Source organism: Pan paniscus, chromosome 1 (genome assembly GCF_029289425.2).
Source record: "Pan paniscus chromosome 1, NHGRI_mPanPan1-v2.0_pri, whole genome shotgun sequence".
In the NCBI taxonomy this organism is placed as follows: domain Eukaryota; kingdom Metazoa; phylum Chordata; class Mammalia; order Primates; family Hominidae; genus Pan; species Pan paniscus.
Window position 1 is genome coordinate 158,638,293 of NC_073249.2, and position 23,881 is coordinate 158,662,173.

The 23,881-nt window shown below is 40.9% G+C and overlaps 1 protein-coding gene across 3 annotated transcripts in view; it reads left to right on the forward strand.

The window, feature by feature from the left end:
* The first annotated feature begins 856 nt into the window (after nt 1-856).
* WLS (Wnt ligand secretion mediator) overlaps nt 857-23,881 on the forward strand; it is a 134,066-nt gene continuing 111,041 nt past the window's right edge. For 2 of the 3 annotated variants that reach the window (XM_014345668.4, XM_003807869.7), the window contains exon 1: nt 857-1,285. In XM_014345668.4, coding sequence (XP_014201154.1) covers nt 1,180-1,285 — 106 coding nt within the window. In that variant the 5' untranslated portion in view covers nt 857-1,179. The remainder of the gene's footprint in view (nt 1,286-23,881) is intronic. The other variant, XM_063600435.1, reaches the window with a different exon arrangement.

Here is a 23,881-nt window from a genome sequence, read left to right on the forward strand (position 1 = left end):
TTTCACATTCACTTATTCATTCCACAAAAGATTATGGGGCACCTACTAGAGCTAGCATTTTGTTAGGCACCATGGGAGGTACAAAGAACAAAAAAAACTTGGTCCCTATTCCCCAGGAGTTTACAGCTCAGTGGTGGAGACAAACGTGTACACAAATCCTTACAATAGGAGGTAAAAATGTAAATACAGGATTGTAGGGGCTCAGTTCCCAGAGATACTGCATGGAGGTGGTGTGGAAAATTAGAAAGATTTTTTAAGACTAATTGGTTTTGGATCAGGTTTAACATTGATGGAGTAGAACATGTTCTCTTTAAGGCAATAACCAGGGTTAAGGCTGTGGAAGCACATGTGCTGGAGTAACGAACAGTGGTCTGATTTGGCTGGAGCGCAAGTTTCCTCAAGGGGCGCCGTGGGGAATTTAGCTGGGTATGTGCCCAATAACCGAGGCTGGGAATCTGGTAGAAAGAAGTCGAGCTGAGACTTTATTCCGCATCTCTGTGTTTTGACTTAGGCATCTATTGGGTCCTTTTAAAAAAAAATTCTCCTCCTCTTTCTTAAAGAGAGTTCTAGCAGTTGGGGGTGGGGTGGGGACCATTTCCTAAAGTCAACGCGTAAGTTAAAGGTCTGCAAGGCGGTCCACCGGTGATTTAAATCTCGCACTTCGGAAACCAGAAAAGGAAACCTGTGAGAAGCTGGGCAGGGGGAACCCGCTTAACATCAACAGCAACCCCTAATGGCATCAGACCTTGGAGAGACAGGTTGCAGGCCAGACTCGGGAGCCGGGCGCCAGCACCCGCCGGAGCTCTGAGCCCCGAACTGGTGGGCAAGGGGTAGAGGAAGAGAGGGAGGGAGGGAGGGAGGAAGCGCGAGAGGGAGGGAGGAAGAAAGGGAGGGAGGCGGCGTCATGTGATCCGCTTCCCTGCTCCTTTAAGCGTCCACAGGCGGCGGAGCGGCCACAATCACAGCTCCGGGCATTGGGGGAACCCGAGCCGGCTGCGCCGGGGGAATCCGTGCGGGCGCCTTCCGTCCCGGTCCCATCCTCGCCGCGCTCCAGCACCCCTGAAGTTTTGCAGCGCCCAGAAAGGAGGCGAGGAAGGAGGGAGTGTGTGAGAGGAGGGAGCAAAAAGCTCACCCTAAAACATTTATTTCAAGGAGAAAAGAAAAAGGGGGGGCGCAAAAATGGCTGGGGCAATTATAGAAAACATGAGCACCAAGAAGCTGTGCATTGTTGGTGGGATTCTGCTCGTGTTCCAAATCATCGCCTTTCTGGTGGGAGGCTTGATTGGTAAGTGCGGAGAGCTGCAAACTTTTCCCCCTTTCTGTCTTTTCGGGCCCCTTCCCTCTTTGCCTCTTGGGCTACTTGTTACAGTATCACTGCCTTGCTTCTATGATCTAATTAGTCTGGCTATTGTGCTTAAGAAAGCAGAGCTCCATGGGGCTCCGTGGGGCACAATCCAGTCTAGTGGCTAAGAGAAAAGGAGGGGAAAAAGTTTTGGCCTAGTTTCAGTATCCACTTGAAAGGCAAGAGGGGGGCGGCGGGGGTGGGAATCTTAAGCATGGCGACGGATCGCGCGAGGAAGCGCTGGGTTACAAAGTTGATTGCTCGCCGCCCCCCCCCCGCTTTTTCCCGCGTTCCCCCCCTTTTCCTCTCCGTTCCCTTCCAATCAGCTCCGGGAGGGCAACGTAATCGACTTTATTAGGAACAACAGAAGAGTCGGGGAACTGCGCCCGGCGCAAACCCGGAGCTCTGTTACAAGGCTGAGATACTTGGACGGTTGTAAATGCATTTGGTCGTCTTTGCTAGGGGCTGAGGGTTTGCAATTTGGGGTCCCGACCTTCGCGCCCTCTGCTTTCCCGCCGCACTCCACCCCACGCTCTGCCGTGGACAGGTCCGAATTGTCGGCCGGGAGGTTGGGTGGGATGGGGTGGGGTGGGAGGGAGTCCTTGACCAGCGCCGCGGGAAGTTGGAGAGGTCGGAGGGGAAAAGCATATCCGAAAGGTGTTGCTTTTGGCCTCCTGCCCACTCGTGAATATCCCTTCCCCCACTACTTAGAGCCCCGAGAGCCGGTGACTGTGAATTTCCCCGTCCTCTTTTGGCGCTTAGGAGAGCGCCCCCAGCTCCCACCACAGCCCCCCGCAGGTGACAGCTCGCCGGCCTCGGCGACAGCGCCCGCCCCGGGAGACCTCCCCTGGCGTGCACCTCCCGGACCTCTCTGAGTCAAACAGGCTTCCGGGTGAAGAAAACCGCCTCACGGACCGTCCACTCGGAAAAACTCCCTTCCCCTCACTGTCTCCCCATCTGCATCCATCCTCCCGCCTCTCTGCACACTCGCGCCCCCCGCCCCCTCAAGATTTGGGACATCCCGGCACAAACTTCAATGCCAACTTTGCAGCGGGCGCGGACGGGAGGTTCGGTTTCCTTACTTCACGGCTTTGTTAAACTTTGCGGAGTGGGGAGTCCACGGAGGGGCTTTCTCCGCGCGTGCCTTTACGGGCGCCCACGCGATGTGGGGTGCGGGGAAAACGCCCGGGGGCGCCGGCGGCGTCGCTGCCAGAGCTGCACAGGCTTGGGCACCTCCAGTCGTGTGCGTGGCGTTTTGTCTCCAGACTTGGGTTTGATGGGAACAAATTAAAGGGAGTTTGGTACTGTAAATCACGGTAACATCCAAGCCAATTGTCTTAAACAAAGGGGAGTGGGTGAAGCTTCATCAAGGAGAGAAATACCTAAAGGAGACAGTGCTCTTTTCTCTGTGTGCATTTATCCACAAAACAGAAAGGGGTTCAGAGTTTTCAAACAATCTCTTATCCCCAGTGTGGTCCAAACAGCTTCACATTTTCTTTCTGGAACCCTCACCCTCAACACACACGCGCGCACACACACACACACACACACACACACACACACACGGGTTGGCTTTTGTGTTAGGAGCTTCTGTTTGGCTACATGCAATCTCGTTTCCCCGTATTGGATTTTTCGAGGCTCTTAATACCTTCTCTGCTGGGAGCTGAAGGCAGCCTTCCCTGTGCCCTCACAGTGATTATGCAGCGGTTACAATTACACCTCTTGTCTCCCTTGATGAGCAGTTGCAGTTAGATGCCATTGGATCTTGTGTGATTTCAGTGGCAGACCATAATTAAAATTTCTTGCACCTTGTGCTTTCAGAATTAAATTGGCCTATTATCCCTGTCTGACCTTCATCCTCTTTGAGGTTTTTGCACAAGCAGCAAACCATTACACATAGTTTCCTGGTGTTTGTTGGTGTGTTTCTTTTTCTAGGCTGATCTCCTAGCTTTGCAGACAGAGCCCATTATCCATGAAGTAGGCTTCCTAGGGCACTTCTGAAACTAGTAGGATTTCTGGGATGCTACCACCAAGGAGAAGCCCTAAGGGCACTCGTGAGTGGCTGGTGGACATTGGAGCGACTATAGGGTCAGAACACTTGTCTGTTCCAAACAGGGTTTGTCTGGAGTAAGTGGTGCCAAAGATTGTTTTTCCCGAAGAATTTGGTTAATGACGACAACCTCAAAAAGTCCGCGGCAGGTGCTAACTGTAACTAGCTTCCCCTCAATTAATAAACTGCTTTATTCCAATTTCCTTGAAAAATATCTATGTATAACACTTCTTGGAGGAAACTGTATAAGTTTACTGCTTACCTCTCCTTCCTCAATTGCAAAGGCTGTGTCTCCAATTCAGATCAGATCTAGCCCATGTTGAACAGTGACTTAGCCTTTCCTCTTTCACTTAAACAGTAATTTTTTTTTTGCTCTTAAATCTAAAATTTGGGTAGGACCCAAATATGGGAAATAAATATCAACAAAATGTAAGTGAAAAATTTTCCCACCAAACTTCCCTAAGCTGGAAAACAAAGGAAACTAAGGAAAGAATAGCAACAAAGTGGGCAAGCGGAGACAGTAGTTGAAGGAACAGTTTGTAGGCTGGAAGTCAAGGCAAAGTTCAGAAACCTCCTCTGCTCTCTCGAGTGAGAAGAGAACTCCTCCGCTGCTCATTGTTACTGCTACTTAAAAAGTCAGTTGTCCTGGGTGTGAAGTGTCTCTCTAATATATCTGCAGTAGGCCAAGTGAGAAAAAGAAGTGTCCCCTTTGAACTGGCCAGAATATATTTTTCTTTTTGATCACTCTTTTTGCTGATGAAAGTAAACTTAGGAAGAGCAACTTAGGAAGGGGAGAATATAAATGGCAAAGCTCTTGTTTGTAAGGGTGTGAGTACTGCATACACCACACACACAAATATACAGCACAAAAACAACCACCCCACCAAACAATGACAATCCATGAACCCCAGAGTGACCAGGCAAGTGAGTTAACTAGCAGGCTTCAGGCTCCTCATTGGTAGAGGAAGGAGTTTAAGGTCCCTTTCGGTTCTAAAATTGTGTAACTCTTTCAGTACTTAGAGAATTGTACATGACATTTAGGCTGTTGTTTCGTTGTAGCCTTCTAGATTTGATGGAGAAAATTTAAACATTCACTATAAAAGCAACTAGCCTCCAGGAATTGGCTTTGGTTTAGCCAGCTTAAATATTCTCCTATTTCAACATCCTTCTTACCAAAAAAAAAAAAAAAACCACATTTTTTTGCTTGCTTTTTTTTTTTTTTTTTTTGGCACCAGTGTCTGTAAGCTAAACCTTTAATGGGATTTTGCAAAAAGGCTCTGAAAGCAACATCTTACATAGTAGAACTTAGAGTATTTATAAATTCACTGATTTATATAATGCTTTTTTAAAAACTTTGAGCCACTATGAAACCATACATCTGATACATCTACTATTCTAAATACATCTAAATACATTCTAAATATTTAGAAATTATTTAAAAATGCAGTAGTACCTGAAGGAAAAGATAAATATTTTTAAAAATATAACTTTATCCTCCTTAAAAATAAGCCTGCAGAAAACTTAAAAATAATTTTCCTTTGATTTCATGTTTGGTGAATTTAGCTCCTGAAAAGGCAGCTTTGGGGGTGGTGGTAGAAGCAGGGAGGGAAGGAGACCATGTACCCTGAAAAGAGAGTACAGACTAAAAATCATGAACTTGAATCCCATTATGTGCAATTTGCTCAGCTTCAAATTAGTCATGTCTCAGAAATATAATGGTTGAAAAAGCAGGTCACTGTTCTCAGCTATTCTAAAACTGCTAAGAGTATGAAGATCAGAACTGGATTAATAGAAAATTGTTGCATTGTTTTCAGCATACCCATAAATGAGACTATTCCAAACATAAACTGTAAGTATCAACAAATCACCAATTATTATTTCTTTAGAAAAGATCATTGTTTCTTCCAAAAGGTAACTTATGTGAGTGGCCTTTTTAAATTTTTAATGTTGAGGATGTAATGTATACTGTATAAGATATACACACATATGTAATCAATTTTCTCAAATTGTGCATGGATTATCTACTTCTTTCAATGATGTAGCCCACACGATTGTGCTCGTATTGTTTAAGTGGAGGCAACTGGTCTTTACTGTGACCCATTTATGTGAGCTTTTGTTTCTGCTGCTGTTGTTTATTTGGAAGTTGCAGAATTTTAAGAAATTAAATTACAGTTATGCAGAGTATATGTGTTTACTCTCCAATTTATTAGATTTTAAGCTTGTTGCATTTATTTTAATATATCTTAATGATGCAATAGTTGTAATCCTTCAGTATTTGGGTGTCGGTGAAAATCTTGACAAGAATCTTGACAAGATTAATCAATTGGTTTTTGGTTGATATTAAGTCATATTTGTCTGTATTCAATTCTGCTTTTTATTTTGTAAAATGTCATTGTTTTCCTCTTTGTTAACTACTAGAAGTATCTAATGTGGTTTGTAGGAGTACTGTGCAACCTTACAAATTAATCTTTTTTAAAAGAGCATGTTTTTAATTTACTCTTTTGTAAACTCTTAAAAAGAGTTTTCAATTACTCTTTTAAGAAAGAGTAATTGAAATATTTGACTTAAAAAAAAACTTAACTATTTGGTTCTTGCAGTGTAATCATGCTCATGCTAACAATCTCTAATTGCTCTTTCTTTTTTTTTTTTTTGAGACGGAGTCTCGTTCTGTCAGCCAGGCTGAAGTGCAATGGCTCACTGCAACCTCCGCCTCCTGGGTTCAAGTGATTCTCCTGCCTCAGCCTCCCGATAGCTGGGATTACAGGCACCTGCTACCACGCCCAGCTAATTCTTGTATTTTTAGTAGAGACGGGGTTTCACCAGGTTGGCCAGGTGGGGTTTCACCGGGTTGGCCGGGCTGGTCTCAAACTCCTGGCCTCAGGAGATCCACCTGCCTCGGCCTCCCAAAGTGCTGGGATTACAGGCACAAGACGCCCGGCTTGAATTGCTCTTTCATCTGATTGTTCTTTCAGTACAACCTGTCTAGACTTCTATTCGAACTTTCCCTTTTCCTGTTACAGTGAGAAACATTTCCTTGAGCTAATAGTGTTATGTGTGGCTTTGTGAGGTTTTCAGGTTCCCTGCCTGAAACCCAGATCGAGACTTCAGGCCTTCCCTTCCTACATGACATTTTACAATGATTTGACCTTAAAATGTTTAAATCCATATAAACTGCAGAAATATTTCTTACCTTATATTCCTCATAAAGGTGTTTCTATGGAGATTTAGAATTTTGAATTTGTTGAAATTATATAAAGGTCCTTAAAACTCCTGTGTGCTACTTGCCTGATTTGCAAAATATCTATTAGGGTGTACCGTGTGCTCAGGATGGGGCTACATGCCGACACGGGGTTGGTAAAGAGGAGACATGGAGCTTGAGTAAACTAGGGGAGCTGTGGGTAGAAAAGAGCCCCTCTTCATCTAAGTTTACAACAAAAGATTTCCTAGGATGTAGTTTTCTAGCATCAAGATAATTTTCACTTATTTATTGGGAATTCGAGAATGTATGAAATTAGAACCCCTACTAATTATACCATCAACTAATTATATTAATATTTCATCTTGAAACAGATATATTAATAAAATGATAAAATGTTTAACATGTATTGAATGTGCAATATGTGCCAAAACCTGTCTAATTTCATCTGTACAAAACCTTGGCAAATTGGTATTTTTGTACCCCTTTTACATGTAAGGGAACTGAGGTGCAGAAAGATCTAGTAAAATTGCACAAGATTACCTAGCTACTTGTGGTCAAAGCTGGGATTGAACTCCAGTCAATCGGACATCAGAGCCTAGATTATCAACTTTAGGTGATCCTCCCACTTTCCCCAAAACCTTGACTTTTTAGGCCTGAATAAAAATCTGAATGCAGGGAAACATGAGAATAGCACTAAAACTGATTTCTCATTTTTATAATCAGGTAACATCAAAAGGAAGAAAATATTAAATGTGATGATACATGAAATGGAGTCCAGCTGTACAGACCCAAAAAGGGCCTTGCCAAGGCTGAGGGAGGACATGTCTTGAGAAGTTTGCCTGTGCCAGTCCAACCAATTCCATTCAAGTTCTAACCAGTCCCCATAATTGTATGAATCATCCAATTGACTAAAGCAGCCAAGTTAACCATCAAATGTTTGAGATTCTGCTACTTGCAAGAATATTACTCAATTTTATTTTCTCTAGTTGGTGATTTTAACATATATGTAGTTATACAGTAAGTCCGGACTTTTTCAAAGGAGAGGAAAGAAAGAATCATTGGAGGTTGGAGAGGTTTTTAGAGGGTGTAGGTTGGTAGTGATGGTGGAGGAATTGAGAAAAGAGCCTCTTACTGAAAGTTGAAAATTCTTTTCCCATGCGGAGAAGTTTTGTTTATATGCACACCCATGCATAATAATGAGGGCCTTTTAAACCAGAGACTCCTACAAACAGCCACCCTGACAGCAGGAATAGGTACATTTTGTTCTTTGGAAAATATGCTAATAGATTTCTCTATTGAAAGATTTGCAGCCCTTGATTTTGATAGAGACCCTGAGAGGTAATGGGACACAGGGAGCATCAAGACACGAAATGATCACGACTATTTCATTTAGGTCTTACTTTTTCTCTGAAGGGTTGTGATGGTGGCCTAATAAATGTGCCAGCTCTGCACAGTTCTAGAGAAAGTGCCCGTATGGGGATGTGGGAAGGAGAGGAGGAGAGTGGAGAGGAGGAGCTTGAGACATGCCAATTCTCAAGCTTAATGATCTCAAACTTTAGTGTTTTCTAAGTTTTCTTCTCATAAAATGATGAATCTAAAAGGATTGCTAAATTAAAGAAAATAATGATGTATAATTTATAATATAAAAATACTAAATTTCTATAGCCTCTTACTACCACCTCTTCCCCCCACCCCCCACATTCTATCCCTGACTAAATCTTGTAGGGGAGCAAAAGCAGTAATCATATTGGAAGACTGGGGGACTATGGAAAGCGTTTCACATGTAAAGATTCACTTAATGATCACATCAACCCAAAGAAGTAAATACTTTACTTTCTTCAATTTTCACATGAATCTGAGGCTCATTTAAGAACCTTTTTTGAGGTTGCAGAGATAGTACATAAGAGTGCAGAGATAGTAAATGAGAGGGCTAAGACTCAAGCCCACAGTCCTTGATTGAATCCTAAGCCATATTCTTAAGCTTAATGCTACCTTCCTCCCATTGTCCTTTCCATTTCTATGGGAAACAAAGGGGTGAGTGTGGTGAAACTGATTCTACACAGATACAGCAGAAGATGAAAGCTCAATCCCCCCCCACCTTTTCGTTTTGCTTCCACCCCTTCCCCAAACCATGCACTCATATCACTGCATGGTTACTGATCATTGGCCTATTACTTCCTTAACAAGGGATCCCCAACTCCTAAGACATAAGAACCGCCTACACCAGCCATTGTAAATATTGGCAGTGTTTCTGGGCCATGCTAGGGAGGGCTGAACCTCAGAAATTACATGCCAACACTCCCCAAAGGAAATTATTGCATACAGCAAAAGATGGCTTAGAGTTGTAATAGGAAATTTGTCGAGATAGTGGGCCCTCTGAATGTTCCCTGGATTTAGCATACATCGTAGGTCCTGAAGGTAGCTGTTGAAGAAATGGGAGTGTAATGAGGATGTGGAATAGGAAGATGGGGGTAGAATATAGACTGAAGAAAATGAAATGAAGGGCTCTGGAAATATATGAGACTGTCTTTTCAAGGACACAGCTTGCACCTGGATTTCCAAAACCTGCTTCCAGTGTCACCCAATCCCCCAAAACTGAGCTAACATTTCTATCTGCTACGCCTATTTAAATCCTGGGCCTTCAAGTTTAATTTTCTGCTCCCCCTTTCTCCTTAGTACTCCATTCTCATAATGTGGCCAAGGGGTATTCTTTCTTTGCTGGCCCACAGGAATTACAGGGTCTTCTTAAACATCTGGTTAATTCCCTGGGTTAACTCAGGTTTTATCCACAGATACACATTTCCAAGAAAGCAGAGGTAATTGAAAAAAAAGGCCAAGTTATTACATTTGTTTTGGCAAGGCATTATGATTTTCCTTTAGAAAGAAGATAATAAGTCTGTAAATGGTTGACTCAGTTTTTCTTCAGACCTAGTTTAATAAGGCCAGCCTCATGAAAGTTGGTTGGAGGCCAGTTAACTGCTGCCTTAGTCCTGGCTGACCCCCTCCAAAAGAGAGAGCTTCTGGTCTCAAAGCAGCGTCATTTAGTGGAGAGAAACTTGGCTAGGACTCTGCAGACAACCTGTGGCCTCAATGATCCCAAAAAAGTCATAAAATCTCATTGACTCCCTCTCTCAACTGTGATGTGAAACAGAGCCCTCCTTCCTCATGGGGATTGCTACAAGCATAAAATATCACTGGAATCTACTATCTTGAGGACTTGACACTTGTTGGAGTGTCTCATTGAGCCAGGCCTATCAGAGATGTGATTTCCAGAGGGCTTTGCACTGAAACCATTTGATTAATCCCAAATCCATCTCTCCTACATTTCTTTGTCCCTCTCTGTTCTTAGATCTGGGGAAACTTACATATGACACTGTTTATTATCCATTCTTTTCCTTCTTTGAGTCACCACCACTTTGCCCAACACCTACAGATTTGTAGATCTGTTGAGGCAGAAGGAATGGGAATGACCCAAAACCTTACTTGGTTTGGGTTTGAAAGTTTAAGGAGGTCATCCTGCTTTCTAACATTAGTTCCTGTGCTATAACCAAGTATTTCATTATGAACCTCCCCCAAATGATAAATATTAATGTTATTGCAGAAAACTAACAAATAAGAACACAAGTCCAAATCTTCTCCTAAAGCATGCACATTTTACTCCCAAGAGAATCTCTCATGCTTTTACTCAATCTATTACTTTTACTTTACATACAGTGTTAGTGAAGCTTGATTATGCCATTTTGTAAGGCTGTCCTTCTGAGTTAGGATGATTTGCCAACCCTCACTGGCAGCACAGACTTGTAGAAGTATGGTAACATGAGGACATAGGATGAGACAAGAAATTGATTAAAAGTCTCTATTCAGAATAAGAATGCCTGGGATTCAGGGGTCTCTGGGATATTAAGCAAGTCATTTCACACATCAGTGGTACCTCACCCCTGCCCCCCACCCCCACCCCCACCCCACACCTTGGCAGCATCAATACATTCTAGGCCAATATGATACTTGATCCCACCCTAAAGCTGTGGGATTTTGTCACTGTCCATGAGTGTGGCTACTTGAATCCATTGTATCCATACACTTTGGTGGTGTTTGTCCTGAATAGAAGCTGAAGAGCTTGTCAGTATTAAATCGTAAGGATGAAAGGGCCTTCAAGACTATCTTGTTCTACCTTAATTTAGAAGGAATTCGAGTCCCAGGAAAGGGAAGCCATTCAGTTCATGCAATTAGAGGTGGAGCCATGGCTTGGACGCAGTTTCTAATGCTACTCAGTGCCCCAAAGATATATGTCCTTCAGAGTTTCAGTGTGAAGATCATCTGATTTCTGTCTAAGGCTATTAAAGAGTTAATGTGCAGAACATTCCCAACTGGTGCTTCTTATAGCTTGATTGATTTTTCTGTCACTTGAAAATAAAATAGCAATAACTTTGTCATCTCCTCCTTCCCTTTGTATCCTTAATATACTTAGCCAATCCCTTATGGAACAACAGAATTATATGGAATGTTATGCTATGCTATGTGGATTTTAAGGAACACTACAGAATTAAAAAAAAAATCAACTAAATTCCTTCCTTGCTTGCTGAGGGCGTGGTACATTCCCTTCCTCCTGCTTGGGGAAATGTAAATTTAAAACTCTAAAAAACACACACCAAAACCACGCAGTATAGTCATTACTTATCCAATCCAAAGCACAGTCCTTGCGTCTAGTTTTAAGACTTTATCAGTCTGAGGCTTCCTTGACTAAAAAAATCTATGACTAATTCTTGTGCTTTCGGAGGATGTTTGTGGCAGGCATAATTCCGAAGTTGTAGTGAGCTTGGGGTAAAGTCACATAGCCCTATATATTTTGGTCGAATTTACATACAAAAGCAGCAACAAAATTCCTCATTCTTTGTCTCTGCCATTTCTTCACTTTGAAGGTAATTGCAAGCAGAAAATTCACATTGCCAAAATAAGGCTTACAATGTTGTGGGCCCCTCCTTTGTGACTAACAAGTGTATTTTTGTGATTTGAGTGGTACAAGTATTATACTGTAAGTTCTTCCTCCTCTGTCTTTTCGTTTTGTTGAAACTGAGCAGAGTCACGAAGCACTATGTTTTTCTGCACCATCTAATTTAGCTGAAATAAATCTTGACTTTTAAGTCTCTGTTTAACAAACTTGCCTTCAGGTGATCACTAAAAAAGTTACGTTCCATGTTTTATGAATTCCAGCCTTCTTTCCAGGCAGAGCAGCCCTTTTTGAGGTTCTATTTCTTTTACTCAGTTCCCATATATTTTATCTGTTCTTATTTAGGTTGTAATTTGCCCCAGAGCAGAATGCCTCAGACATGGAAAAGATATAGAAAAGACATTCCTTTCTTTTTTCGGTTCTGTTGAGCTAGTTCTGGCTTGTGTGAACCAGGCTTTTACCTTTTAGCTCCTGTGTGTCTGGGCTAAGTGAAGTCATAGATAAGATTTTTACTGAGGCTTTGAAAAGACTGCACATTGGGCCTTGCTGTCACTTATAGAACATCTCAGAAAGGTTTTGCTTCTTGAGGATCATATGAGGATGTGGGTGGGGTGGGGCTTGGCTGTGACAGGCAACTGTGGGACCTCAGCTATCTTTTTATTCATGCCTCCCCCTGAATTTCAGAATTTGCAGGTCCATGAGCATGCCAGTATTAAATCCCTGGCACTATTCTTTGAACATGCCCAAACAGGACAGAGCTTTGCTCTATGAGAATGTGGTATTTCTGGGTAATAGTTGATGAAAGAGAAAAAAAAGATAATTTGTAAATGCTCAAGATTTTTAAACTGAAAGGGCACTAAGGTCATCTTTTAATTAGCATTTGTTTCTGTTTTTACAGATATCAGAAGAATTCCTCCAATACCTTCCTTCCCTCCCCCACCTACTTCTTGAAAAAGAGAAAGTTTAGGAGATCGATGAGCAGTATGTTTGGGATTTTAACAAAGCCAAGATTAATGTATATATGAAACAGTAATATTTCTATGTTAAAACTTCGGCTAGTTACATAAAGCAGCTCTGTAAAGGAAAGGCATTAACTCTTCCCACTTGACAGAACTGTTACTTTTGTAATTTTGAAATTTTTGAAATTTTAGTAATTTTGAAAGTTGCCTCTTGATGTGGGCTTCTTACAGGATTCTTGAGAAATAGTCACTCTATAAAAATAAGTGTTGGCTCGAGGTTTTCCATTTGATAGTTCATGTTAAATGAGAAGCTTAATCCTTGAGAAACTTGATCTCTCCATTCAAAGTGATGGATTTCTATAATAACTGATGGAATGTGGTTTTATGGTTGATAAATGGCAGTGATCTGATTTATCTCTTTGTTATCAAACTTGCTTTGTAACCTAGACTAACCATTTAAATTCTGTGAGCCTCAGTTTCCTGAACCAAAAATCTCTGAGTCGCGGGGGTTGTGGGATTTAAATGAGAGAACGAGTTCCATCTTCTTGGGAGCCTGCACATAGGTGTTAGATCAATTAATATATGTGAGCCATTTCTCTGAAGGAGAGGTTGCCCATAATTAACTTTTCAAGTCTGTTTGTTTGTTTATTCTGGAGTCAACTTGTGTCTCGTAAGGTCAATGGCAGGTTATTTCTGCCTCTTAATTGATTGGATAAAATTAGAAACCCAGCCACCCTGCTTGATAGCCATCCTATTAGGCAAGATCTATGCTAGCCAATAGTCCAATAAGCAGGTCATTCATATATTCGGTAAATTAGAGTAATTAACTTGGGTTGTTTTTCCTCTTTTTAACCAACATTTAATTTGAATCTAAATGTTTGTCTTTTAAAATTCTGGGCCAGTATTCATGGCTCTTTAGAGCATAGATAAGCCCAGGTAGCATGACTTTTTTAAATGGATATCACTCATTATGTGGAAGAGATTTATTCCCTCTTTGCTTGCTGCGAAGTGAATCCCAGTTGTACTTCTGTTTTACATTATAAAATTGGAGTCATCATCCACTGGGAAATTTTTTTGCTTCTAGATAATAACGTGAATGACAAAGACTTCTTAAAGTCAAACTTTGAGGAAAAATGATTTTTAAAAATAAAATATTAATTACTTCTGAAACATTAGCTGGAATGATAGTTTATAAGAAATTTTAAACAAAAAATGATTAAAATATAACTTCTGTCAAACTGTAAGCTGTATGAGAATAATGATGGTCTAATATACTCACCTTTATGGCTGTTACTACAGATCAATGCAATGTAGGTACCCAATAATATCTGTTGAAGAGGAGAATAGATGAATGCCTTGCATTTTGGACCTATTGTGGAGGTAACTAAAATGCTTCTACTTTAAGGCTTTGAGGTCCTCCCTAAGTTTTATAACATTATATTCCAGGCTATTATTATTTAAATGGGAGGAGGGTTTTTATTATTCACTTGAACATAAAAGATTGTGTTACCTTCATAATATACATGCTTACATTTCTAAAATGGTACAATTTTGGAGTTGGAAAGGGACCTTTTCCCATTATATTGTGGAAACTAAGGTCCAAGGAAGACATAGTGAGAAATAAGGTTTGAACTGAGCTTTCTGACCACTAGCGGAGAGTTTCATTACCTATGCCTACTGTTATGCTGATTGTTATTATGTCTGGGTTATATATTTTGGTCCCTACTTGGCCATAAAGCCAGATAATTGACTGTGGCCGGTTGTCTATACTAGTTGATTAAAGTTTAGTGGGAAGAAGGGAACACACAGAAGTATATATATTTCCAAATTTTGAATATCCAAATGGAACTGTTGAACTGTAATGCAAATTTTGAGATTTACTGTCTTTAAGAAGTAAATGTGTTTCTTCTGTTCCATGAGGGCTATTTTGAAGGGGCTTCTTTTAGAAGAGCCACATAGTTTTCTTAATTTTCTATAAACTTTGAAAGATGAAAAACAAATCTTTGAAAGTTATCCTTCTAAGAATTTTGTAGATTTATTTACGGTTGTACTTAGAGACCAATAATGTATTTATGATGTCAGCTTTTATAAATGCCCTTGACAGGAAAATATAGTTCATTCAAGTAACTACCTCTGCATTCCACTGTCTTCAGCTTATAGATCTGGTGAGTGGGAATGAATTCATTCGCACATTCCTTCAGGATTCCTCCAGGTTCCTGCACACAAGCTGTGCCAAATGTCTGCCTGCAGGCAAAGAGGAACCGAGGCCTGTGACTTGCAAGTAGAGCCAGGCAGAGGTGCGAGGCGGGAACAGGGATTAAAGGAGCATATGTAAACTGAAAGGGAAGGAAGCAAGTATGACAAGGCCTCAAAACAACAGTGCCTGGCAAAGAGTACACACCTAGAATGTGATAGGTATGATTTTATCATTAATCTTATTCTTTTGATCCAGAAATGAGTTCTTAGAGGTAAATCACCCACCCAGGGTTCTTTGGAGGCTGGCATAAAAGGTCTTTGCCTGCTGTGAACCTAGTTGTACTGGTTCAGAGAAATATAGATGATTCCAGTTCCAGACTTGGATGTACAATTTCTTGTTTGAATTTAAAAGCCTGTGACTGGAAGTAGGTATTTTTGTCCCCTCTCAATATCTATTTATATTTTTGAACAAGAATAAAATGATGTTAAAGTAATTAAAAACAAAGAAAAAAGAAAAAAAATCCACCATTTTGATACAACCATTCTATGTTAATGTTTTATTCTTTCCCCTTATGTGACTGAATATTTCCAATTTTCTATAAAAGAAATGTATAAGCCTACTTAGCAGAGGCTCAGAAGTTTATTGTGTATGCTGCTTCTACCAGTTGTATGTTTACTTCGGAATTTCAGCAGTCAGTTCCTCTTCTCTTCCTTCAATACTCTTCTCTGATACTTAACTCAAGATTGTGGTTGAGCCATTGAACCATGGGAAATTCATTTTCAAAATCTGCTTAATTGCTGTGAGACTTTTAATTTGTTCTGGATGATGGTGCTAATGTCTGGGAACTGGGACTGAAGCCCTCCAAAGTTGTTAATTTAATCAACCGCTGTGTCCTTGCCATGCCTAATGAAGCGGGGGGCGGTGGGGGAACCAGACCCCTCTCACAAAGGGGCTGGGTTCCTCCTGACCACCTTGTCAAAGATAAATAAGAGGGGCCCCACAGTTAGGCTGAACAGTTGGAGCAAATTACCAGAGTGTCAGCCCACGTTATCCAAAGCCCAGGGTTATGCTTCCCAAAATAATTACTGAGTAGGTTTTATGTAGGACCCCGGAGTTTTAAGGCATGGGTTTTGTGTGCGTGTGTTCACACCTGCCAATCTGCAGAATTCTTCAGTCAGTTTGGGGTTCTGTTATGGCTTTGTCCATAATCTGTAAGATCATAAACAACACCCCCAGACTATTGATGTTCCCGTTAACCACTGAAGTTTTCCATGGCGAGACTGGTGAAAGCTTGCTCTGTCCTCATGATAAATTAGCTTGTTTATTCCTCTTCTGCTTATTTCTATCCTGCTGTTGGTTAGTGTAATGAAGCAGAAGTCCATTGTATGTGTTCATTGGGTAGCGATCCTCTGGCACCAAAGGGGGTAATTGAGTAGAAAGGCGGAATGCTGTTGGTGCATGGGAGAAGTTAACACCACATGAGGTCACCAGGCTTCAAGCTTTAATCAATGTGGACACAATGCAATTGAGATTGTGAAAAGGGTTTGTTTATAGTGTGAGAGTAAGGGTCAGTAGTTAATTTGAAATGCTGTAGGTGTGTTTTCCTTGAACCAAGAAGGTACAGAGCATGTGTCATAGAGGACTGTAAATATCCTCAAGGGAGGGACATAATTGGGGTGGGGATTTAAAAAGAAGGGCATTTAAGAACTTCAGTGTACTTCTTATTGCTCCATCCATGTTTTATTGAAATTTTTTGCCATTTTTTAAAATGAGGAGACTGTAGAAGAAAAGTATTTAAGTCCATGGTATAAAAGCACAGCCCTACCAACAAAGAACTTTGTCTTTTTCAGCAGTGATTTCCTTTGGGAAGATATTTGGAGTACTATAAAATATTGCTAATAGGACCCCTGTATACTAATTCTGAAAGAATGCTCACTCTCAGAAGTTTATATCTTTAGAATTTGTCATTGTTGCAGCTTGAATTAAATAATATGAAAACCATTAACCCTCTACTTGTTCATGCTGCTGCCTTTTTCCATCTCAGGGCTCCAGGCTGTAAAGTGTGCCTGTCTGCTTTTTGGATTAATTTTGGCATTTCCCCCCATTATTGTCTAAGTTTCAACAACTAGAAACACAGCTTCAGCCAATTTGAATGTAGAGAGGGCCTGCCCTTTTGCTGCAGAGAAACTTTGCAAACAAACATCTGGTTTTCTGAAATGACTGCAGGGAAAAGAACATGAGGGTAATGGAGGAGCCAGAGGCTTGCCATGAACTCTCCCATGCTTTGTTGTGTGTTTGTGAAATCTAGGTAATGCATTGATATGCCTGATACCTCACATTTGTATAGTGCTTTTATCCTTCTTGAAGGTACTTTAGTAGAAATCATCTTATTTGATCTTCCCAACAACACTCTAAGATAGGCCAGTCCATCAGGGATATTTACATTTTAAACTTACGAAAACTGAGATGGGGAGTAACTGTTTGTGGTATGGTTTGTTTGGCAAGGCAGTAGCTATGTTTGTGGAAGGAATAACTCGGGATTTGAATATTAATTGCTACATTATGACAAGTTGAAGAACAAGAAAAAAGAGTAGTTTTAAAAAATATGAACTACTTGTGATAGAAATCACTGTGTATTGGCCAAACATTTCTTTTTGAGCTCTCTTCCAGGACAAGTAAATGACAGCTGTGGTCCATCTTCTTCACCCTCCTCTGTGTAGCAAGCCATTCCCATGAACAGTTGTTGATTCTCTCTTTACATATTTATTTAACACATTTTAGCCTGCTGAGGGTGTCCAGAGTTTTTCTCTTTCCCCGGGCGGAATCTGGGTCTTTAGAACCCCAGGGTAAATCTTAAAGAAGGAACCAGGGAGTGCCTAGGAGATGAGGGTGAAACTAATTTACTGGATTTAGTTAGTGAATGATGCTATTGTTGCCCACTTTATTAATTCTTTTGTATAGTGCCTTTCTACTTATTTAAGCCATGCTAATAAACATGCATTGAAAGGTCATTTTTAGTGTCAGTATGATAACCCATAGTATGGATAAAATTAAATTGCTCAATCTATTGTTGGACATTTAGAATAATTCCAGTTTAAGGCTATTATAAACAATACTGGAGAAATCTTCTTTGTATTTAAATTCTTATGTACATCCTTTATTATTTCCTTAGTAAATTCACTTTTGTGAATTTATCTTAGGTAAAATGAAATGCACATTTTTAAGGATTTCGATGGTCAGGGATAATCATATCACCCATTAGCCAAATCTGGGAGTGTCTATCTCTTTGCATGTTAGCCAGTACTGGTGATTACTTTTGTTTAAAAAATGTTTCCCAATGTGCTGATAATATCTTATTCTTTTAATTTACATTTCGTTGATTGATAGTAATGGTAAACCTCTTTTCATGTGCCTACTGGCTACATATATTTTTATATGACTTGCGTGGTTGTTCCTTTCTTTTAATATACTATTTTCAAAGTTGGATCATTCCAGTAATACAATTTCTTGGAGATTAGGAAAAGAAGGAAGATTTATTGGAGAGGATGATTGGTGTTTTTTGGCTGCCTAGTGTTTCGCCTATTTGTTTTGGCAGCAGGATCTGCCTGAATCTCCTTTGTGGAGCATTTTTTTCCCCACTCTCAGTCCATGTGCCTTAAGAGAATCTTCACTTCTGATTCCAGTGATGGACATGTGACCAAGCCAAGCACTAGCCACGGTGGATTTATGCCTCAAGTTAGTCTAATTAGAGTGAATTCTGAGACTTGTGTGGAGGCTACCAGGAAGAGATGTCCTCTCTTTTTCTTACTGAATTTCAACTCACAGAATATAAGCCTGGAATTGTTGGAGTCTTTCCAATGAAGCCTGAGAATGAAGCTAATAAAATACAGGGTGGAATTCAATGACTGTAGAGAAGTGAGATCTGTTGACATAATCTGATTTCTCAAAACAACCACTAGAAGACTGCTTTATCTCTGGATGTTTTTCAGTATCATCTTACTAATTTAGTTTTTGCTTAAGTATCTTTGAGCAGGCTTTCCTGTCTCTTACAACCAAAAGAAACTGATACACTTGTTATGCCTTCTTCAGTTTAAAAATAAGTTGGTGGAACCAGATGTGGTGGCTCACACCTGTGGTCCCAGCACTTTGGGAGGCCGAGGTGGGCAGATCACCTGAGGTCAGGAGTTTGAGACTAGCCTGGCTAACATGGTGAAACCCCATCTCTATTAAAAAATACAAAAATTAGCCGAATGTGGTTTCACCTGCCTGTAGTCCCAGCTACTTGGGAGGCTGAGGCAGGAGAATCACTTGAAACTGGGAGGCAGAGGTTGCAGTGAGCCAAGATCACAACACTGCACTCCAGCCTGGGTGACAGTGCGAGACTCCATCTCAAAAAAAAAAAAGGAGTAAGTTGGTGGAGGCCACTGCTGCATTGCAGAGTGTATTTGGACAGTTAGCTTATTTTAATGAAATAAGTCCTCTGTAACAATTAAAGAATAAAATAAGTTATGGAACCAACCTCTGTTAGGCAGCTCCTCTAACTAGAGCAGTATTGGAAATGGGGTGTGTGTGTGTGTGTGTGTGTGTGTGTGTTCAGAGATCACTGTTGAGCACCAAGTTGCTGGTGAAGATCATTAGTGACAATTCCTGGAACTTGGCCAGGCTGCTGGCTTTGAAGCAAAGCTCATTGCAACACGTGTTCCTGCTGGGCTGGATGTCTGTGTGAAATGGATGGCAACAGGATGTCCCAGCAGCTGAAATGAAGATCCTGAAGGCAGAAGAGAAGCTTTAATGACTGCCCAAGCTGAGCAGTAGTGCTGGGGATGGTTGGGAAATTCAGTAGATGTTATGATGACTCGAGGTTTCTTTGGGACATCTAGAAGGCTGTGAGGCCGAGGAAGCAATGAGCAGCACACGTTGCTACAAGTTCTGAACTAGGTTAGCCATGGGCTACAGAAGGAGTAAACACATGGATTTTGCCCTCCAGCAACTTAAATTTGGGAAGACAAGATCCATAAAATAAGACAGTTTGTTGTTAAGGGCTAAGGGATCTAGGCATTTTTTAGATCAGATAATTTTTTTTTTTGATACATGGGGTTTGGTATGGGCCTTTAAAGTATGGGACAGCCATCTGAAATACAACTTGATGTGCATAATCCAAGACAAGATTCATCTCACTCAAGGTGCTAAATTAATAATGAACTTAATACAGAAAGCCATGAGCAGAGTATCAAGAGTTCTGGCTCTAGCCCCATTTATCTCTTTGGTATATCATTGAATCCCTCATGCTTCCTCTTGTCTTTCCTTTTTTTTTTTTTTTTTTTTTTTTTGGAATGAAGTTTCGCTCTTGTTGCCCAGTCTGGAGAGCAATGGCGCAATCTCAGCTCACTGCAACCTCTGCGTCCCGGGTTCAAGTGATTCTCCTGCCTCAGCCTCCTGAGTAGCTGGGATTACAGGCGCCCACCACCATGCCTGGCTAATTTTTGTATATTTAGTAGAGACGGAGTTTCACCATGTTGACCAGGCTGGTCTTGAACTTCTGACCTCAGGTGATCCACCTGCCTCGGCCTCCCAAAGTGCTGGGATTACAGGCATGAGCCACCACGCCCGGCCTTACTTCCTCTTGTCTTTCTAAATGGACCTGGTAATGCTTTCCCTTGGCAAATAAAAACAGAGGCATGTCTTTCCTCAAAGCCAAGTATGGTTGGGCTTTTCCACCCATTTCTTTTCTTCCTTATTAAAGGCACTAAAATAAATCTTCAGACATGTTAGGTTACCTATCATTAGAAATTTATTTTAGATGATCATTAAGGTATATCTTAGCTCTTAGCTAAATTCTGAAGAATACAAAGAGGCACAAGAGATGATAATCTGTTCATCTGTGGTGTTATTGAAATAAAGCACTGGATGTTAAATTAGTGAGTTGAGATCTCAGTATGGGAATCTACCACTTGCCAGCTATGAGACCTAGTCTTGCTTTTACTGTCTCATCTGTAACCTACTATAGATCTGAAAGCTTAAATAAGATAATTATATGAAGGCATTTATCTTTTGGATTATACCAAAAACAGATAAGGTGGAACTATTTAGCTGAGTAGACAGGCAATGACATATGTAAAAACATCATTAATAAAATAGAGCAGTGTAAGATGAAAATATTAGGTAATATTATTTGAGTACTTAGTATGTACCAGGCAATGTATTAAGTATTTTATGTGCATTATGTCAACTCCCGATCTGGTAGTGTTGGAACTAAAATCTTCATCTAAGTTGCTATTTTTATGTTTAAAGGTCTAGAGAAATTGAAGGATCCTTAAAGCACTGATTTGGACCTCCTTAACTTGTTAATTGTATTTTCTTTTAAAACCCTTTGTTCTAAAAGTAATGGAATTTGGGGGATAAAACCTGGAGGTGGCTGTGAATTGACCAGAAGGTTTACAAGTACCCATAAGGGCTGGCATTGTGTTAGACATTGTGGGCAAATTCATTCAGCTCTGGGACTCCGTCTGTATTTCCCTTCGTGAACTCTTTTGCTGAATGTCCCATCATCCTTTGTCGAGATGAGGTCCTGTTCATCCTGTCTGCTTTCACAACATAAATGTTTTAGGAACTCTCCACAGACTGGCTGGATTGTCTGTTTGGGCTGTGAACAGATTGTGTGGGTGATGAGACAAGTAGGAAAAGACTCAGCGATCAAAAAAGGGGGAAGGAAAGCTCTTTCTCTTTCTCTTAGAATGGAGCTCGGATACAAAGGGTACTTCGTTAATCATGCCTCCTTTGTAATCAGAATGGGGGAGGTGTTTTTTTAAACCACCACTATTTTGTCCTCTGTCTCATCCAAGTTAAGCCAACTGTGCAATGGCTAATCGAGGGGTTAAAAATTTCCCAGATGCAGCCAGGCAGAATCAACTTCACTAGATAAAGGAATCATTTGATGGTGATTTGAAAGCTGTCAGGTGTAGCGCCAGGCTTCTTGCAGACATGGCACTGGCCTGGTAGGATACCCATGTCCAAGATCCACATGGTGGCAGATTTGTGATTAGATGATGAAAATCTCATGAGTGGTGAGAAATGGGGAAGAGATCTGTAAGACTTAGGGGTTTTGGTGAGTTTAGAGGATTCAGTCACTTTGCACTATGTCCCTAGAACAATCACTGAACGGAAACTCAGGCATCTCAATTTACTGAACAACCTTGAGCAACTTGTTTAATCTTTCTGTAGTTGCTTTCTTAGAAATCAAAGAAGGGTAATAATCTTTGGTGCCCACTTAACGGGTGTTGTATAAAATAATGAGATTGTAAATGCTTTGAGTGCCCTGGAGATGAGAAGATAGGGAAAATTCTCTTAGGTGTTCTTCATGCTGAATATGGAAAGATGAATAAGATTTTGTTGTTTTTTAAGAAAAACCTGCCATTTTTTTAGCACCTCTTTTTTTTTTTCTTTTACAAAGGAGGCTGTGTGCCTCAGTAGAGGTTGACTTTGTAACAGTTTTACTTTCCTGGACAGGTCTGCAAATTTACAATGTAGTCCGTTTTCCAAGAGGAATGTTTGGGTTTAGACCTGTCCTATCCATTCACTAAATCTAGTGGTGAGATGTTTTTAATGAATTGTTGGTGTACAGCAAATAAAGAGCAATGAAACAAAAGACAGTGTTTAGAAAAGGACTAATCAACTGTTACTCTAACTGTCCCCTAGCTGGATGGTTGCCTATTTTCTTTTTAAAATTAAATGCAGTCTTCAGGCCAAAGCAGTGGGAGGTGGCGGTACATTCCAAGAAAGAGGCATCAGAGTGTCTGAGGGTTGGAAGACAGCAGAAAGCTGCTTGATTCTTGGTGGGTTTTTTTCTGTTTGTTTTGTTTGTTTTTGGTTTTGCCCTTACTGCCTTACCCCTTGATCATCTATTAAGAACAGAGGGGAAAAATCCTCCACAAGGTTTCTCCTCCCCTTGGTTTGTGTCACCTAAACAACATTTTCTTCCCAGGTGAGATTGTAGTTTACCTCTCCTCTTGTAGTGATGAGCGGCTGGGGCTTTCCGCCCAGTGGACCTTCCATTTGTCTGTTTTCAACAGGGAACCCCAATTTACTAATTCTCTGGAGAAACAGCGATTTTGCTTGGGGAGGGGGCCTGAGAATTTGTTTAGCCCAGTCTCACCCACACTGGGTCTCCCAAGAGAGATGACCTTCCTGTTAGGATCTTTCTATTTTAGCGACCTATTGCTCTCTAGACAGCTTGTTTAGTTTTTCAATCCAGTTGGAACATTACGATGGTTAAATGTTCTTTCTTATCATTCAATGGAAAACTGGCTTCCATGACTGCATTGTAATTTCCACTCATGAATGCTGGATTTTCCATTTAGAATAATCTCGAATGTATGCTTCACTTCAGTTACACAGTAGCCTTTCAAATAACTGAAGATGACTATCATTTCTCTCCTTTGACTGTCTCTTCTCCAGTTAAAATACCCCTGGTCTGGTTTAGACTCCTGACCATACTTGCTGTCCCTTTCTGGTGATTGCATTCCCAGTCAAGGTTAAGTTTACCTCTGCTACCATGGCAACCAGCTACTGTTTGTTGTTTCTACTTAAAGGAAAGCACCATTTTCCTATTTTCTGCAGAAAATTCATAATTCAAAAATCAGCTTGTTGATGTCCCTAGAATAAAGACATTCATACTGCTGAGTCCACATAGTGCTGAGATCAACAACCTCTACAATAGTCCATACAGTGGAATTGCCATTTGAACTCATGTAACTTTGGGTAAATGTATTTCTTGTGTATCCCTGCATTAGTTTTTCTCATCAGGAGAAACAGTGTGGCCTGAGACAAGGAGAGACTATGGACCTGGGACAGATTAGGTTCAAACCCCAGTTCAGCCACTTATTGGCTGTGACCTTGGATGAGTTATTTTAATTTTTCAGGGCCTCATTTTACTCATCTCTGAATGGAGATAATAATATCTACCACTTACTTCTTTTTTTTTTTTGAAACGGAGTTTCATTCTTGTTGCCCAGGCTGGAGCGCAATGGCGCAATCTTGGCTCACCGCAACCTCCGCTTCCCAGGTTCAAGTGATTTCTCCTGCCTCAGCCTCCTGAGTAGCTGGGATTACAGGCATGCGCCACCACACCCAGCTAATTTTTTGTATTTTTAGTAGAGACGGGTTTTCTCTATGTTGGTCAGGCTGGTC